Consider the following 16939-nt stretch of genomic DNA (forward strand, 5'->3'; position numbering starts at 1 on the left):
CTTCCACCTCTAGGGTGCCTCTGGTGTCCACCGTTGCCGTGGAAACCGGGCAAGCGGGCCACAAAATACAAAAGCCTCTCTGCCCAGGCTCTCTTCCTTCCAAAGCAGTTATTGTGCAGCTCTGGGGGCCCAGCCTCCCTGAGCCTACTCCCCACCCCCACCCCACGTCCTGCCTGGGCTGAATCCTAATCTTGACCCCAGGGGCCCAGCCAGGGAAGGATTTCAAAGAAACCTCAAAAAACCCAAGCCTCCAGGCCAAGCTACCCCTACAGAAAGGTGAGGGGTGTGGAACACTGCCAGGAACTCAGGCAGAGAAGCCGGCTCACACTTGCCTCAGTGACCCCGACAGGGAAGAGAGAGAGAGAGGAGCGCCTCCATCCCCATGCATGCCCTCTGAACCTGTCAGGAGTCCTGGAGCCTGCTGGGTCCTGCAGTGCTTCCAACTGGGTGGGGCTAGACTTCCCAAGTTCTCATGCCGCCTGCGTGTTAGCACCACCTGGGGGGCTTTAAAAGCATACCATTGCTGCGTTGCCACCTCAGACCAGTTAAATCGGAATCCTCAGCCAGGATCATGGGCTAAAGAAGAATACAAACTCAAAATGTTTACAGCGGGTGACAATGCTAACTAGGATCTGGTATAATACAATGAGGAATGGCAGGGGACGCAAGAGCCACAGCCCGAGTTAAACCCACAGGATGGTTTGTGAGTTCTTGGCCAGCAGACTTTAAATGTGCTGATATTTACTGCCTGTGCCTAATATGCTGAACCCACTTAATTTTTTGATGTTGGGAAATAAAAACCCCGACATTCTAGAGAACCAGAGTGCAGCTTCAGATGCTCACTAAAATAGGAACCAGAAGAAATAATCATCTTAGCCTCTGAACCCAAACACCATTTCTTTTGAGTTCTTGCTGTTAGCTCCTGTCCAGCCAGGCTCTCATGAGAGCAAGAGTGTTGCAACTGAGAGTGGCTCTGAAGCCTGCTTGCCACCATCTAATAGCCAGCTAGAACTCTGGCTGGGCTCTTCATTTCACAGCTCTGAGCCTCAGTTTCCTGATCTGTTAAAAGAAGATAATAAAAGTGCCTGCCTCCAAGGGTTGTGAGGATTAAGTGAGATAACTGCATGCAAGGTCAGCACAGTGGCTAAAAAAGAAACAAAACAAAACAAACGCTGTTATTGGTGGTCAGGAGTGCCCTCTCCTGGCGACTAGGAAACTTGACATGTGGCAGCCTGGGCAGGAATTTGTCCTCCAAGCTGAGCTAATGAGATCAGTGTGGCTGGCTGATAGGGTGATTTTAGAGGTCTAGAAAACTTCACCTTGCTCCTACCACATTAAATAAGGTGTGAAGGACTGACACAGAGCCCTGGCTATCAAAGGAAGGCGAAGGGGAGGGGGATGAACAGACCTTTTCCACACGGCCCCCCGGGTCCTAGGGCAGCGGCCAGGGACCCAAGCCTCTGCTGTTCCTGCCCCTAAAGGGAAAAACTCCAACGGTGACCACAAGGCCAGGCCTGGAATTGCCTCTGTTCTTGAGGGTGCCCCATAAGGCAAGGCTGGGCTTCTAGGATGGCCCTGGTGACTCTGAACACAGAGAAGCCAGCATCTGCCATGACCTGGCCTCATGGTGGGGGCAGGAGTGCTGGGTCAGGGATCTCAAACTAAGCTTGAGTCCTGCTGGCCCACTGGCCTGCTGGGTGGCAATGAGCACGTCTCTGAGCCTCTCTGGGCCTGTGAGCCCCTCAGAACAAGAGGGCGCTGGATTAGATGAGCTCTCAAGTCCCTTCTGGCTCTTGAATGGATTCTAACCTCTTCCTATTCTGGAGGAATGAGACTCACCTTCTTGAGGCCGGTACCAAAGTACCAGCTAAGACTTCTAGGAGAAGGCCCAACAAATGGTGATGCTTCCCCGACACCCAGGAGGAAAAACACAGAGACTCAGCTTAGAGAGATAGAGATATATTTCTTCTGTTGCATATTTCAGACTTCACGCTGGGCTTCAGGCACAGTGCTACTCCAGGTTCTTCTGAGAGCCCTGACAGGGTCTTCCTCCCACGCTGCTCATGAGGGCTCACCCTTCCAGGGCCTGGGAAACTCTGCACTGGTCTCAGGTCTTGATGTCCTCCTGTCCCATCAAGGGGCAGGGTATGCTTGAAAGTCCTGGAGCCAGCCTCAGCCCTCTTCTAGGTCCCCTGGCCATAAGAGGAGAGACTGTCCCACTAGAGCCCAGCTCTGCAGTGCCCCCCACATCACCTGTTCTCTGGGCCAGAGAGCCTGGCAGGGCACCTGCGCCCCTGCAGAGCCTCAGCCATGAGCACCACAGGCCCAGGCTGGGGACAAGGCCCTGGAGAGCAAAGTGGGCCCAGTCTCATTCAGAGCGATGGCACATGGGTGCGGCAGGCCCCTGCTCCCACAACCATGGCCGACTTCCTGGGGCTGCTCTGAGCCCTATTGCACATCTTCTGTTTCTAGTTCCTCCCCCCACCACCCATTTTCCTTTTTAAATTAAAAAAAAAAAAATACTAGAGAGGAAGGCGAGGAAGAGCTGGGCACGGAGTGCTTTTGGAGCCCTTCTCCTCACGTCCGCACCAACCCTCTGGTCCCTAGCAGAGACAGCCGCAGTAGTTGTGCTGCGCCCACCTTCCCTGCCGTCTGTGTGGGTTCTTGATGGCTGAAATGGGTGTGCTGCTTGGGCCTCTGGTTCTTGCCTGTGAGAGGGGACACCCCTCCATTGTCTATAAGGTGCAATTCCCTGGGTTCTCCAGGGCTGCTGGCTGGGGCCCTGCTACCTGAGTCGCCCATCTGCTCTGACAGGCCCCAGCTCCGATTTGGGGTCGGGGGACAGAGAGCTCCAGCTGGTCAGTCTGCAGGGCTCCAAGGAAGGGCAGGCAGAGGGGCCCATGGCACACAGTCCGGCCACAGACCAGAAGCCCTTCAGTTCCCCGTCTGTCCAGGCCTCGAGTGCACGGCCAGTGAGCTGCGCGTGCTGCCGGGCGGCCTCCTCCACGAGCTCTGGCTGAGGCAGGTTCAGGATCCCACTCAGGCCCTGGAAACTCTGCTCCATGTACTCGTTGTGGGGTGGCCCCGCGTGCAGCCAGCTGGCATCATCTGGGGGTGCAGAGCAGGCAGTAAGTACACCCCGCCCAACAGACTCCACAGAGCCAGACCCAGGAGTCAGGTCTGCGCACTCTGGTTCTTGTCCCAGTTCTACCACTGAGTCGCTGCTTGCTGAGCAGCCTTGGGCTAACCCAAGGAATTTTCTGTGCCTGTCAAACTGTTAGTTTCATAAAACCAAGGCAGTAATTCCTGGATTCCCAACTTTACAATTAAGTAAAACAGTAGGTTCAAGGCACTTTAGAAAATGAGGTGACAGTCTGTGTCACCTGTGTCCCTTCCTGACCATCATCAGTGGCTCTCAGAACCCTCAGAAGCCTGTACTCAGGCCCTCCTCCCCTCATGCACAGACATCGGCCAACTTTGTCCCCTTGGCTTAGAGCACACCTCTCTTTCCCTGAGGCTCAGCCCCAGTCCCTGCCTGCTGTGCAGCTGGCCTCCATTCTTCCCTCTGTGTCCTTCCCTAGACTGGGAGTTCCAGGAGCACAGAGGACATGGCCTGCCCACCCTGGACCTGTCGCAGCCCCTAGGCTACCCCTGCTCTTACACATCTTGTGATAGGATGCGGTGGAAGGAACATCCACTGATTGAGCACCTACTGCAACCCAGCCATTCCTCCCCACACACTTGTCCCTAGTATCTCCCAGGGGTCAGTCACCTGTACCAGGCCTTCCCTTGCAGGAACCTGCCCAGCCTATGCCTCTGCTCAGAGACTGTTCCCGTAGCCTTAGCCAAGTGAGTGGGGAGCCACGTGACCCTGCCCACCTGCCACATGGTAGACTAGGATGGCCAATCAGGTTTGCTATCCCAAGAATGTGGAACCTAGGGACCAAGAGGCCCTGCCTAGTCTCTGTTGCACTAAGAAGCCACATATGGAGAAGCAGAAAAAGCCAGAGCCTGAGGCCAATATGCAGAGACAGGACAGAATGAGGGACAAGATGGCCCCAGAGAGATGGAGAAAGCACCTCTGGTTCCTGGCGAGACCTGAGAGATTTCCTGGGTTCTGTGAGGGGGAGCTCTGCATTCTTCCAATAATTTCCCTTTTTTAACTTGAGCTAGGTTGAGTGGATTTGTGCTGCATGCGCCCAGGTCTCCGTTAATTGTACTACTCCTACTTTACATGTGGTAAGACTGAGACTCGGGAAAGCCAAATAGTTTCCAAGGACAAAGGCCAATCAAACTGTCAGAGCTATGTTCCAGACCCAAGTCTGCCTGACCCTAAAGCTTCCCTTTTTACCAGAACAGAGGGCAGGACCCTGGCACACTAAGGGATAGAAGCTCAAGGCCCAACCTTCCCCTGGTCCCTTACTCTAGGGCTGGGGGTGCGCTCCCTGGCAAATCCTATTCTGTCTGGCTTTGAGGCATCATTTGGGAACTACATCCTTACCTTTCCTGAGAGGTAGTTTGCGGTTGAAGGTCAAGGGCAGCACAAGGAAGCGGGTCTCACCCAGCGGTTCCCAGAACTGAAGCAGTCGAACAGTCCAGGCCCCTGGCCGCAGGGGCCGGCTCAGTGGAGGCTTGTATTGCGTGACCTCAGTCTCCGCGTCTACTGTGATGTCGTAAGATGTGGCTACCACGTAAGTGGGGTCGATCCAGACCACCGTAGCTGTGAGGTTGGGGCCCCGGGCCCAGCGCTGCATGGCCACAGGCTCATCCAGCGGCCCCAGCAACCCCCCAAAGTTCCGGAAAAGACGCTCTTTGGGGTCCCACTCGGTGCCAACCTGTAGGGAAGGAGACAGCTGGGCAAGAGCCTGGGGAGAGGTCTTTCTCTCTACTCTGATGCTGCCTTTCACTGTGTAACCTCAGGCCAGTCACTATCTCTTTCTTGGCCTCAGTTTCCCCATCTGCAAAATGAAGGGGTCAGACTAGGAGATCTTTAATATCTCTCCCAGCTCTGAGATCTGTTCTAAGGTTCCATTTGGAACTGCTCTGCAGTGGTGGGGACATAAGGTAGAGATGGGGTCCACGGCCATGCCCAGAGACCATTCCCACATGACGCCAAAGCCTCTAAGAAAGAGACTGAGGAGCCACCCAAAAGCTTAATCATCTGGCCCAACTGGAATGTCCAAGTCTCTCTAGAAGAAATCTCTGCAGTTTAGAAGACCAGGCTTGCACTGTACTGGAACTAACACTCCCTCCCTCCTCACTGCGTAGCCTGTGTCTCCCAACTGGGAGCTGCTCCTCAAAGTGCACATGCGGGGGTGACACAAGACGTCTGCATGGGACATCACCAAGGCTGCCATTACTGGGAAAGAAGAGCCCAGTGAACCCAGTCCATACAGGCCTAACCAAGTCCTTACCCCTCCCTTGGTGTCTGGCCCTCTCATCCCGCTACCCTGAGTCTTGCTGGGGGTCAGGAGAAAGCAAGGGGGGGACCTGTCCCACCTCCAAACTCTGGAGCCGGCTGGCCTGGTCACTGCGCCCCAACAGCTTCAGCGACCCCTGGGGCATCAGCCACATCTCAAGCGTCTCTGCTGGCCCCTGGGCTGAGGGCTGCACCGCCTGCGTCACCAGGTAGCCCTGGAAATGGTCGTCATAGAAATACAGGTGCACGCTGGACGGCAAGCCCCTGGGCTCAAACCTAAGAAGGTTCCAGCAGGGAGAAAGGGAGATGCCATCAGCACACTCGACTTGGCCTGGAGTCCCAGGGAGGGGGCTCTGGGGAGTCCCATCCCCAGGCACTTCCTCTGCCCCAAATCTCACACCCCACAGCACCTACGTGCCTGGCTCTTGCCTTCTCTTTTTGTATTTGCATTTTTCCCTGCCTCGGACTGGGGGCTCACTGTGGGCTGGGGCTGTCGCTTTCTGATTGGCCTCCCCATAGGGCACCAAACCTTGAGGGCCTGCTGTGTGTCAGAAGGGGGGGTCTCACCTGCAGAGCTGGGTAGCCAGTGGGGGCGCGGCAGTGGCGGCGTGGCGCAGGCTGAGGCGGGCAAAGGCAGTGTAAGCGGTGAGCATGACATCACTGAGCCCACTGGGGCCATCGGCTGTGTCGTAGGTATTCTCCCAGTAGGCCTTGAGGGCTGGCGTGCCAGGGGGGTAGCTGCCATACAGGTGGAAGTCCAGGATTTCTAGTACCTCCTGGTTCACAGTCGACTCGAACTTCCGGGCGAAGAAGGTGGGTCTGGAGACTTGCTGGAGCGGGAGAGGCAAGGAAGGTGAAGGGCTCTGGAGGTCCCAGAGAGCACGGCAGGGGCTGGCCCCTCACAGCACTGCCCAGAGATCAGCCTCCTGCGGCTTTTCCTGCTGCTGTTGTAGCCCCAGACCCCTGAGGGCTGCCCCAGATGGAGGCCCCCCGGATTCTCTGACTGGCCTACCCTGCCCTTCTGACCTCAGAAACTCAAGGTGAGAGCTGGGGCGAAGGCCTAGCAAAGCGCAGCTTCTCTGGCCACGGACAAGCACCTGCAGCCGTAGGAAGTCCTGCGGCTTGAAGTCATTTGGGGAGCAGCCACACCAGTCCACGATGTGCTTGTACTGGCACTTGCAGCCCAGCTTGCGGTTCCAGTTGGTGACCCGCAGGTTGTTGTCTACGAGGGTCTCACAGGCCAGGCTGTTCTCCAGCACCGTGTGGAAGAAGGACTGCAGGGAGCAAGGGAGGGCGGAAGGTAAGCTGTGGGCAGCCCAGCCCACGCCCTCCCTGGCCTTCGTGCCTGTCTGGTCACCCACCTCGGCTGGGAGCAGCGTGTATGTATAGAACTGGCGTAGCTGGGCCACAAGCGGGTCATCTGTGTACACCACATATTCCACGAAGCTGCGTGTCAGCACAAACCAGTCGGAGCCACCATCCACCACGATGCCCGCTGGGATCTGCCGCTCACCCAGGCGCCACATGTGCGAGTCACACTCATGGAAGAGCCGGTCCAGGCCCTGTTTCTTGATGAACCTGTGGGTGGCAGAAGAGCCACGGCTGAGGGTCCTGCAGGGTGGGGTCTAAGTTCTTTCACCCACCTGGCAACCAGCACTCCTCAATCTGTGATTGGCTGGAGGCTTTGTAACCCAGGGCGGGGGCCACTGAGCCCCACTCAGCCCCACTGTGTGGGAGAGGTTGGGATGAGACCCCAGCACCAGGGCCTCCTTCCCCAACCCCCTCACCTGGAATTGTCCCGGCCGTGTGACTTGAGGAAATTTTTGTCCCGGTTCTTGGACAGGAATGCCACCAGCTCCTCATTGGTCCTGGGGAGGAATGGGTGCGGCAGCCATGTGTGACGGATGCTCAGTCACTGGCCCAGGGCAGACCCTAGTACTCTCTCCCTCCACCCTGGCCCTTCCTTCCTCACTGAGAGCTGTCTGGCCATGTGCCCTACCCCCGGCTGATGTTCTGGGTGGTGGGCACTTGAGGCCCCTGAGGAAGACCACCCATCCTTCCTCTACCACCTGCCGCCTGACCTGGCACCCCAGGTACTGACCTCTGGCTCCTCTTCCTGCCCTTCTCCTGTCATTCTCAATTCTCAGATCATCCTGCAGCAACCCCTCCCCTAGAACATGGCTGGGGCCATGTCTGGGCAGTGCGGGTCCCAGAATGAGACTGGGGGAGAGGAGGGAGTCCACCAGGGCCCTCTAACCCAAGTGTCCAGACAGGCCTCCCCTCTCCTCCAGAGGATTCCGAGCCCCACCCCCACACCTGGTTGGGTAGTCGGTGGCACTGAGGTTGATGAAGAAGTCCCAGGCCCAGCCAGGCACCTCCAGCAGGTCCCGCATGCTCCGCAGGTACATCCTCAGGAGGCTGGCCCCGCCCCAGATGGTGACCATGCGCCACGGTGTCACTCGCACGTTGTCATACAGCTGGGCTAGCTCCACCACCTCCCGGTGCAGGTAGTTGGAACGCTAGGGAGAGGAGACACTCAGCAGATGCAGCTGGGCATTCTAACTGCCCCCGTTCCCACCCCAGGACAGAGTATAAGTGACATGAAATGGAGAAAGCACAGGGCAGGGCTCCAGCTCCTAACCGTTGTGCCAGTGTGCTGGCGCCCCCCCATTCTGGGCTCCCCTCCCTATCTCTAGGTCAGAGACTCTGTCTGTGCCCTTCTGTGTCTCATCTCTGCTCGCCCCAGATCCCTGGCCTCCCCCCACCCACAGTACCTTGTCCACATGGATATAAAAGAAGTGCTGCTCATGGTAGACAGCCTTGAGGAGACGTTTCAGCTGGCGGATGGCGCGGCCGTGAACCACCAGCATGTAGGCAATCCGTACCGGGGGGCCATCCATGGGCTGCTGGGCCCGCATCTCGTCCCACTGGATGCCGGGACTCATCTTCCCTGAGAGCAGAGAACAGGGGCATCGGTGAGGCCCTGCCTAGGTCACAGGGTCGGGGTGAGAGGGGAAGAGGGGGCTGCCTGCCTTCCAGAGGAAGAAGCCTGGATTGGAGCCCAATGCTCCTGGGTCCCTGCTTCACCTCTGCCACTTAGTAAGTACACTGCACGAAAACTCTGAGCTCTTTCTTGCTCTGAGAAACAGGGGTGATGATCTGGGCCATGCCACCTCCCCACCCAGGCCTGGGAAGGACTGGAGCGTCCCCGTCCCTCACCAGACAGCTGGCAGTGCCGGGGCACAGCCTTGGGCATGAGGCTCCCGGCCTGGTGCAGGCACACCACGTTGGCAATCTCCTGCTGGCACTGCTTGGTGCTGGCCCGGGCTAGTGCAGACAGCGCGTCCTTGCCCACGATCTCGCACTTAGGGGCGAAGCCGTTGTCCGTGGGCTGGGGGGCGCCCTCCACGCTCCCTGTATCTCCATGTGGTGGGAAACCAGCTGCCCCTACCAGCGCCTCCCCGGCTGCTGCCCCACTCAGGTTCTGGCGGCCCGGGGCCTCCGGGGGTGGGGCTGGTGGGACACGCCGGCTGGCCCTCTGCCGGCTGGTTACTGCCCGTACCACCTTGGCCACGGGCACGCCTGGGCTCTCCGCACGGCCCCGCCAGCGCCCATGCCTTCTGCTCGCACTGCCCCGCCGCCCTGCCGAACTGTCTGTGTCCTTGGAGCCCTCGCCAGGGTCCAGCAGCCGTGGCTTCCTCTGCCTTCCTTTCTGTAAAAGATATGCAGACACAGATCACTGGGGCAGTCACTCACCTCCTGCTCCTTGAGCTCATCTTGGCCAGGGGCACTCTCAGACCTAGAGGCTCCTGCCCACCCTTTACCTAGACAAGTTCTGTTCACCTGAGGACTCTGCACAACAGCACTGCCACTGGGACACCTGCCTGACCAGCAGCCGAGGAAGCATCAGCCCTCCCTCCACCATGCTGTCACACCTCCTGTCCCCTACTAGGTCTCAGATCACACGGCACTGTGCTTCTATTTTTGCTGTGGACTCACACTTTCTTTTTCAGCAGATATTAAAATGAATGTCTACATGTGTCCCAAGGGAAGGGAGTGGAGACCCCCTTACAGAGGACACAAGAGTGTCTACCTAAGACCCAGAACTCCTAGCAGGAGCTGGGAAGAGACAGCGTTCTTCAGTAGACTCTGATTTCCAAAGGAATCCAAAGCATTCTATCGGCTAAGGCATTTCCATGTGGGAATACTGAGGCCACAACAGAGTGAAGGCGGAGTGCCCAGGAGGGAGGACTACAGGTGAAACCTGAGACTTCAGTATTGGTTGGGTCCTCCAGAAGCAGAGACCAAGATAAGAGATTTGCCGAGGGTACACCTGTGGATGATGGGGGAGCAGGGCAGGAGCTGGCAGGGAAAGGCTTCAGAACACAAAGGCGACAGCCATGCCAGGAGAGGGGCAGGAGAACTTCAGCCTGCAGCGCAGCGCAGAGGAAGTCCTGGCCAGCTCAGTGGGAAAGCAGCACGGGACAGCCTGCAGACGCGAGCCCTCATGCTCCGCTGTGACGCTGACACAGGGCCTGAAGGTGCCAGCAGCTGGAGGCTGTCACCTGAGCGCACTTGCAACAGGTTCTCCCTTGAAGGGAACTCTGCAGTGATGTGCTCCTCGGCTGCCTGCCACGCCCCTGCTTCCTGGCTGCAGGAGCCCTGGCCCCTGCTGCCTCCCCTCAAACCCAGGCGCTTCCCTAGATGGCCTGGTCTTGCTTGAACCCACCTCCTCCCCTGCTCTCCCTGTCCACTCTCCCTGCCTGACCAAATCCCATCCGTGCTTTCAGATTCAGCTCCCAGTGCCCTGGCGTGCAGCTACCCCGTCTGCCCCAGTGGGATGTGCTAAGCTCCGAGGCCCTGGATGTTCCTCCAGCAGACAGTGAACTCCTTGAGGAGAGGCACGTCCGCTCCATCTCCCAGGGCCTGGCGGAGCAGCTGGCACACAGGGGTTGTCTGGCTGTGTCTGGTGGGTGAGACAGGGAAGGGACAGAGAAGCAAGAGGCACGAGTGAATGCTGGAGTTTCTGGGGCGGGTGCTAAGCCTAGCTCTGCCAACTCACTAGCAGTTCCCTCGCTTGTCTGAGCACAGTCCCCCAGCTGTGAGTATCACATGAGATACAGCATGAGATAATGCGGCCAGAGAGCTGTGTCCTCACTCCTTTCTCTCTGTGCACTGTAAACCCTCTCCCACGGGCCCTCCCCTCCACCACGGACAAGCTCTCCGCTGCTGGGTCCTCTCCTTTCTGGCCTTTCAGCAGCACGACTTAGAGATCACGCTCTCTTCCTTGAAGCACCCTCCTCACTTGGTTTCCAGGATACCCGCCTGGCTTCTCACCTCTCTCTGCTTCCACTCCCTGCCAGTCTTCTTGGTACCTCCTCGGCTCCCACAGCGTGCCCTGGGGCCTTTCCCTGTCCCAGCCCCTTCGCTTCCCGAGTGATTTCCTGCTGTCTCTCGTGTCTAAACTCCATCTACACTCCCAGATTCATCTCTGGCTTGGATTGCTCCCTTGAACCTCCAGGCATTTAACTTCCACCAGCCTCCCTGGCAGCCCCTTCGGGAGCCTCACAGCCCTCTCCAAGCCACCTCTCCAGCACTCAGCTCCAACCTGCCCCTGCTTCAGCCTGCCCCACCGCAGTTCACGATGATGACACCGTCCCTCAGGTTGCTCAGGCCGAACACTTTCGGGCGTCATCTTTGACTCCTCTTTCCCTGCCACCCACCTCCACTGCACCATCCATCCTGTGGGGGCGACCTTCAGAACACACCCGGACTCTGCTCCCTCCTGCTGCCCCCTCCCTGGCTCCTGCTCCTTCCGCTACAGCTACAGTCTGTTCTCATCGGAGCACCCAGCGTCCTGCTGAAACTTAGGTCCCATCTCCCCACCCCTCTGCTCAAAACCGCTGGTGCCTTCCCCTCTTAGGATAAAAACCAAAGCCCTTACAAGAGCCTGCAGAGGCTAGCTGAGCTGTCTGCCCATCCCTCTCGCCTCTTGGTCCTTTCCCACCTCGTCTCCTACGAGCCCTTTCATGCTCACTCCCCTCCAGCCGCAGTGGCCTTCTCCATGTCCCTCTATCCCACTGGCACTCGTGGCTCTGGCCTTTGTACTCACTGCCCCTGTGCCTGGCACCCCCCACCGCCACCCAGCTCACTCCTCGCTGCCTTCAGGTCTTTGTTCAGAGGGCGCCTTCTCAGTCGGCCACCCTGACCACTGCAGTGACAGCTCCAGCCCTCCCTCATCCTCTGCTTCTCCTTCCCTGCAGTACTTCGTATCTTCTATCATTCTATCGTTTATTTTATACAGTGTTATTGTGGGGCTGTCCCCTCACAAGATCGTACGCTCCACGAGGGCAGGGGTTTTTGTTGTTTTGTTCACTGACGTATTAATATTCCTGCAGCCCAGGAGAGTGTCTGGCAATAGTAGACACTCAGTAAGTATTTGCTGAATGAATGCATGCAGAGCTCTTGGCATAGGTGCGGCACTCAATAAACGCAGCTGTCCTTGTCATTATTACTACTGGAAGGGGAGGAGGAAATAGTCAACTGTGAAGTTAAGAGAGAGGCCCAAGACCCTCAGACACCGTGGACTTCACTGGGGATTGGGTTCTCTCTGTCCCTCACTCCCTAAGACCTTCCTTCCCTCCTCTGTCTGAGCATGGCAGGAATCTCACACTGTCAGGCTGACAGCCACCTTCAGCCACAGTCCCAGCCCCACACACTAGACCCCAGGCCCTCTGATCTCTTGAGAGGTGGCCAGAGAGAGCTGGGGTGTCCGTCCCCATCTGAGAAGAGATATCTGCAAGAGGAGGCAGCAGGCCCTATTCTAGACCCACACTGGGAAGGGCCCCTGGGCTGGGCAGCCCCACTGAGCTGAGGATACGTCAGCCCGCTGACATCTGACCTGGCCACACAGGAAGCAGAGAAGGACATGCCCAAGCTTAGGTGGATAGAGATGGCAGAGAGCTGTGGGCTCTCAGGGTGGAAGCCAGTGTCAGTGAGTCAGGAAGCTGGTCGGGAGGGCAGGACACAGGGCACAGGGCCAGGTTGGCTGTGGTGGGGGACAGGATGTGGGAGGAGACGGGCATGGTGGTGCCCTGCACTGCAGCAGGGAACTGGCTGACCCTGAGAAGGACAATTCCAGAGGAGGCTGGGGGCCCAGGAGGCAGCAGGGAGGGATCAGAGAGGCTCTGGAGAGCAGTCAGCCCCTGCCCCGCACCCTCCCAGGCACGTCCTTAGCATCACCAGGCCCCAGGCTTGTGCCCCCGAGAGCTGCGCCCAGTCGCCCCTGAGGTGAGGGACCCGGCTGATTACTGAGGGTGGGGACTAGGCCTCCGGCCTCTGGCCTGGATGCATTCTGGCTTTAGAGGCCCCCTCCTCCTCACCAAGGAGGCATTTAAAGTCCTCTGCCACTTCCTGGCTCTGTAGCTCTTGAAATCCTTCTCTGAGCCACGAAGACAATGAACACACAAATGCTCACCCCACACCCCACCTTCTCTGGACGTTTCAGACTGCATTTAAAATAAGTGGTGAGACAGTGTTTGTGAGAGCTTTGAAAACTATCAAGTGGCTCTTTGGAGGTTAGTGATCATCCCGGGTATCCACTCTGGCCTCTTCCAGAGTGCACGTCTTAAATGCACATTGGATCCTGTTGCTGCTTAAACCCCTCCGTTCTCTCCCGCTGCACTTAGAATAAAACCTGAGCCCCTCACTGTGGTCCTGTCAGCCACTTGGGATCCAACCTTCTTCCAAGGAAAGCACCACACCCTCCTGGCCATTCCTCAAGGGTGCCCAGCTAAGCCCATACTCCTTGGGGCCTTCCGCCTGAACTCTCCTGCCCACCTCTTCCTGAGAGAAGCCTTCCCCACCAGCTGATCCCAACCAGCCCCTTGTCATTCTACTGCGTTTCCTTTCCACTGTCTGGCTCTCCCTGCACAATGCCTGCCCATGAGGCCAGGGCTGTCATATTTTATTTCTGTATCCCCAGTGTTAGCACAGTGCCGGATACGAAGTAGGACTTAATATTTGTCGAATGAATGACTGAATGACTGAATCCATATTCCCAATGTGCAGTGCTGAGATAATAATGAGAGTCATTTACTGACAGCTTAGCACGTGCCAGGAACTCCTGCAAGTGCTTCGCAGGCATTGCTTTCGTTTTATCTTTATAATCACCCAACATGAGAGGTGCTATTATTATCCCTGGCTTGAGGAGGACACATGAGGATACAGAAAGAGGTGAGGTCATTTGTCGGTGGTCTACTCGGTAGCAGAGGTAGAAGAGGATGGTGTGTGGGCTGTCCAGCTCAGTGCTCACCTTCCAAGTACTATGTTATGCTGCCTGGCGAGATGGTGGCTGAGGGGGTCCAAGCATCAGTGGCTGCATGGACTGCACAACCTTCAGTTCATCGGGAATCTTTTTCCATCCCACTCCAGGATTCCCCTGTCAGCTTCAGCCAGGCAACTGCACAAGGAGGTGGGGGTGGGGGGCGGTATCCCAACCACTCCACTGCCCCAATTCTCCACCCAGGCTGTGGGCAGGGCGGCAGGGACCTCAGCCCATTCAGAGACACACAGACCCATGCAGCTCAGAGTCATTTGTTTTGGAGAAGACTCAGATGCTTTGACATGCCCCTCCCCCGAGTGGTCCCCAGCCTCTGTTCACATACCCTAGTGTCAGAGGGCTCCCTAACTGCCTTGGCAGCCTGTACCATCTTCAAATGTCCCATCTGCCCAAAGAGTCTTCTTATCCCAGGCCTGAAACCCTCTCCTCCTCTTCCTCCTACTTAGGTCCATCCAGAACAAGCTCAATCCCGGCAGATGTCACAGAGCAAGCCTCTCTAGCCCCTACCTCCTTTTGGAGTTATGGTCTCATGTGACTCAGTTCCAGCTTCCCTCCCCATCCCACCCTCTTGGTTCTCCCAAAAAGGGCAAGGGTAGCTCTTCCAGTCTCCACACTAGGCCTTCCAGACTGCCAAGATGCAGGAAGTGAGGTGGACATCGGGGCTCCCTTGGCCTTCACCCTGCCAGGTGAGAAGTCCAAGAGGACAAGGCAAGCTGAACCTCTGACCCAGAGCCCTGAAGGCACCAGAACAAGGGGGTGGAGGCAGAGAAACCCTGACCTCTGGCCCACAGCTTAGGGTTATGGTTTGGCCTGTCCTCTCTGCCCTTCCAGGATGAACTCAGACCCCACTGGACCTTTGTAACCACATTGGGGAGAAGGTATCTGGGCCTCTAGGTGAAACCAAGAGACTGGGACCTGGGGACCGAGGCCAGGTAGGACCTAGGGACTGAGCATATAGTGGTTGCCTCTGCTCCAGGGCCTGGGACTCTACTAAACCAGCTGCTGCTGTCCTCATTTCCTTAGAGACAGAGGGACCCCCTTCCCAATTCCCTAATGTCCTGAGGCCAACTCACCAGCTCACTTCCCCTCCCCTACCCTTCTGAAGACCCACCCAGGTTCTTCAAACCCCTGCTAAAGAAGCCACACCTCCAGTTCTCTCCCTGGGGGTCACTCCCTGTTCCCTCAGTTCCCGGGTACACACTTTGTCCCTGCTCGTATTCCACCCCAGAGCTCCAATCCTCACTGGCTGCTGCCCCTTAGGCATAGCTGGGCAACGATGCCCAGGGTCCCTTGGCCACACTCCTCTGCCCATGGCGCGCACACTCCCGCCCCCTCCCAACTTCAGAAAGTTTGGCCTGGGGCTCCCCAGCTCCGTGCAGGCTCGGGCCCAACCCCGCCTCCTAGCCCTGCTCCCCTCGCCTGACCTTCATCGCTCCCCGGGCCAGAGACCACCCCACCACGACCTGCTCCTCCCGCCCCAGCCCCCAGTCTGCCCGCGGCCCGGGTCTCCGGGTCACGCACCACCCCCGCGCGCAGCCCTTTAGGCCTGCCTGGGAAGGGGGCACGAGGGTGCCGATGCCCCGCTCCGGGTGACCGCCAGCGCCCCGCACGCACGCGGCCCGTGCCCCACTTCCCTGTCCGGGGCCGTCCGCAGCCCCGCCAGGACCCCGCGCGCCCCCGCGCCCGGCCTGCCCGCCCGCCCAGCAGTCGGAGCACCTCGCCCGCTTCGTCCTCCTCCAGGCCGCTGAAGCTCCACACCACCAGGCCCTGCAGCAGCAGGATGGCCAGCGCCGTGGCGATCGCCAGCTTGTAGCGCCGCACCAGCTTCTGCACTCGCGCGCTCGCCACCATCTTCTTGCCCGGGACGCGGGGCGCGCGCCCAGCCCTGCAACCCGGCCGCGGCCGCGCGCACGGGCGCGTGGCCGAGCCCCCCGCCCGGGGAGGCGGGCCGAGCCCGCGCAGGGGCGGGGCCTCCGGAGCGCCGCGCCCCGCAGGCCAGGGGCGGAGCTGGGCCGGCGGAGCCTGGCGCCCTGACGCCGCCCGCGCGGGGCGGTGCACCGGGCTTCCGCGCTCGCCTCTTGGGCCGCGGGTCTGTCCGTGTGCGTCTCCCGCGCGTGCTCACCTCTTCCTGGACGGCAAACCCATTGCACTGGGGTGCGGAGGGTCTGCGGCCCGACCTCTCTCGTCTGATGGCGAGAGTCGCGGGGGAAGTCCGCCCCGCGCGGGGTATGCTCTCGGCCCCAGAGGCCCAGGAATGCTAGAGCCCCCCCGAAACGAGTAGGGAGAGGTGTGTAAGTGGCAGAGGCCCTGCTTAAAAACCTGGAGGCCGCGCCTACGGGGCAAAATCTAACCGCTTGCCTGGCATTGGAGGCCCTTCACAAATCCTTTCCTTTCTCCCTCTCATCCTAAGCATCCTCAGGCCTCTACCAGAGTCGTGGTTCTCAAACTCTAGCGTGCTTCGGGATCACCTAGAGGACTTGATCAAATAGATTCTAGTCTCCACCCCCCCCAGAGTTTCTGCTTTGGGAGGTCGTGAGTGGGGCCTGAGAATTAGCATTTTCAGCAAGTTCCCAGGTGATGCTGATGCTGCAAAGAATCACTAGACTTTGGCGCATGCTGTTCCCCCCAACGCGTCCCAGCACCCTAGCGGCGGTCCCCCTCCCCCATTCCCATCAATGGCATCTTCTGTGCTTCCCCAGCCCTGTACAGTGAGCACTGATGACTAATCTGGTCGTGATTTCTCTAGGATCATGCCTTATTCACTTTTGAATGCTTAGCAAGTGAAGCCCAACTTCCTGTATAACTTAGGTCCCTAACATTTTTTGAGAGCCTGGCATGACCAAGCACCGGATCAGACAAAGTCTGAGTACCTGTGACCCTCCCCTGAACCTGGCAGGTCCATGGAGCGAAGGAAGGAGAGAAGAGGTAAAGCAGTGCCCACCAGAGCAAGGTGAATTACCAGCCAGTGAAGCCAAGCACTGTGGGAAGGAAGTAATAAAAATAGCAAAACCAAGATAGGTTTAAAAAGTTTGAAAGTTTGAAGGCAGTGATGGAGGATTTTGGAAGTTGCCAGGAGATTAGGTTGGTGAGGGAGTTCTAAACTGTGATGAGTACAGGAGATGCAGTCGTTTGATGGCACTTAAATAAAACCTGCTTTAATCATCTCCCGAGGCTTTGGC

At 58.2% G+C, this 16939-nt stretch overlaps 1 protein-coding gene across 2 annotated transcripts; it reads right to left on the reverse strand.

The window, feature by feature from the left end:
- Positions 1 to 1943: 1943 nt before the first annotated feature.
- On the reverse strand, positions 1944 to 15702 carry XYLT2 (xylosyltransferase 2). 2 transcript variants are annotated; one of them, XR_006728929.1, is made up of 12 exons: positions 15477 to 15650; positions 8639 to 9131; positions 8194 to 8369; positions 7736 to 7938; positions 7207 to 7287; positions 6781 to 6997; positions 6517 to 6693; positions 5987 to 6249; positions 5500 to 5695; positions 4502 to 4835; positions 2641 to 3108; positions 1944 to 2192 (listed from the first exon to the last, which is right to left on the reverse strand). XR_006728929.1 is itself a non-coding variant. In XM_045526203.1 (11 exons), the coding sequence occupies exons 1-11, from the start codon at positions 15609 to 15611 to the stop codon at positions 2786 to 2788; spliced, it is 2598 nt and encodes an 865-aa protein (XP_045382159.1). In that variant the 5' UTR covers positions 15612 to 15702; the 3' UTR covers positions 1944 to 2785. The 2 variants fall into 2 exon arrangements, 1 of the variants encoding a protein (XP_045382159.1); XM_045526203.1 differs by having other exon boundaries at positions 1944 to 3108; positions 15477 to 15702.
- Positions 15703 to 16939: the final 1237 nt, after the last annotated feature.

The sequence above is a fragment of the Lemur catta genome, chromosome 15 (genome assembly GCF_020740605.2).
Source record: "Lemur catta isolate mLemCat1 chromosome 15, mLemCat1.pri, whole genome shotgun sequence".
Classification (NCBI taxonomy): domain Eukaryota; kingdom Metazoa; phylum Chordata; class Mammalia; order Primates; family Lemuridae; genus Lemur; species Lemur catta.

Coding starts and splice junctions, on each gene's coding strand:
- XYLT2 (XM_045526203.1), bottom strand. CDS start 15,611: ATGGTGGCGAGCGCGCGAGTGCAGAAGCTGGTGCGGCGCTACAAGCTG. Junction 6,998..7,206: donor CACGGCCGGGACAATTCCAG/GTGAGGGGGTTG, acceptor TGCCACCCACAG/GTTCATCAAGAAACAGGGCC. Junction 6,250..6,516: donor AGGACTTCCTACGGCTGCAG/GTGCTTGTCCGT, acceptor CTCCCGCTCCAG/CAAGTCTCCAGACCCACCTT.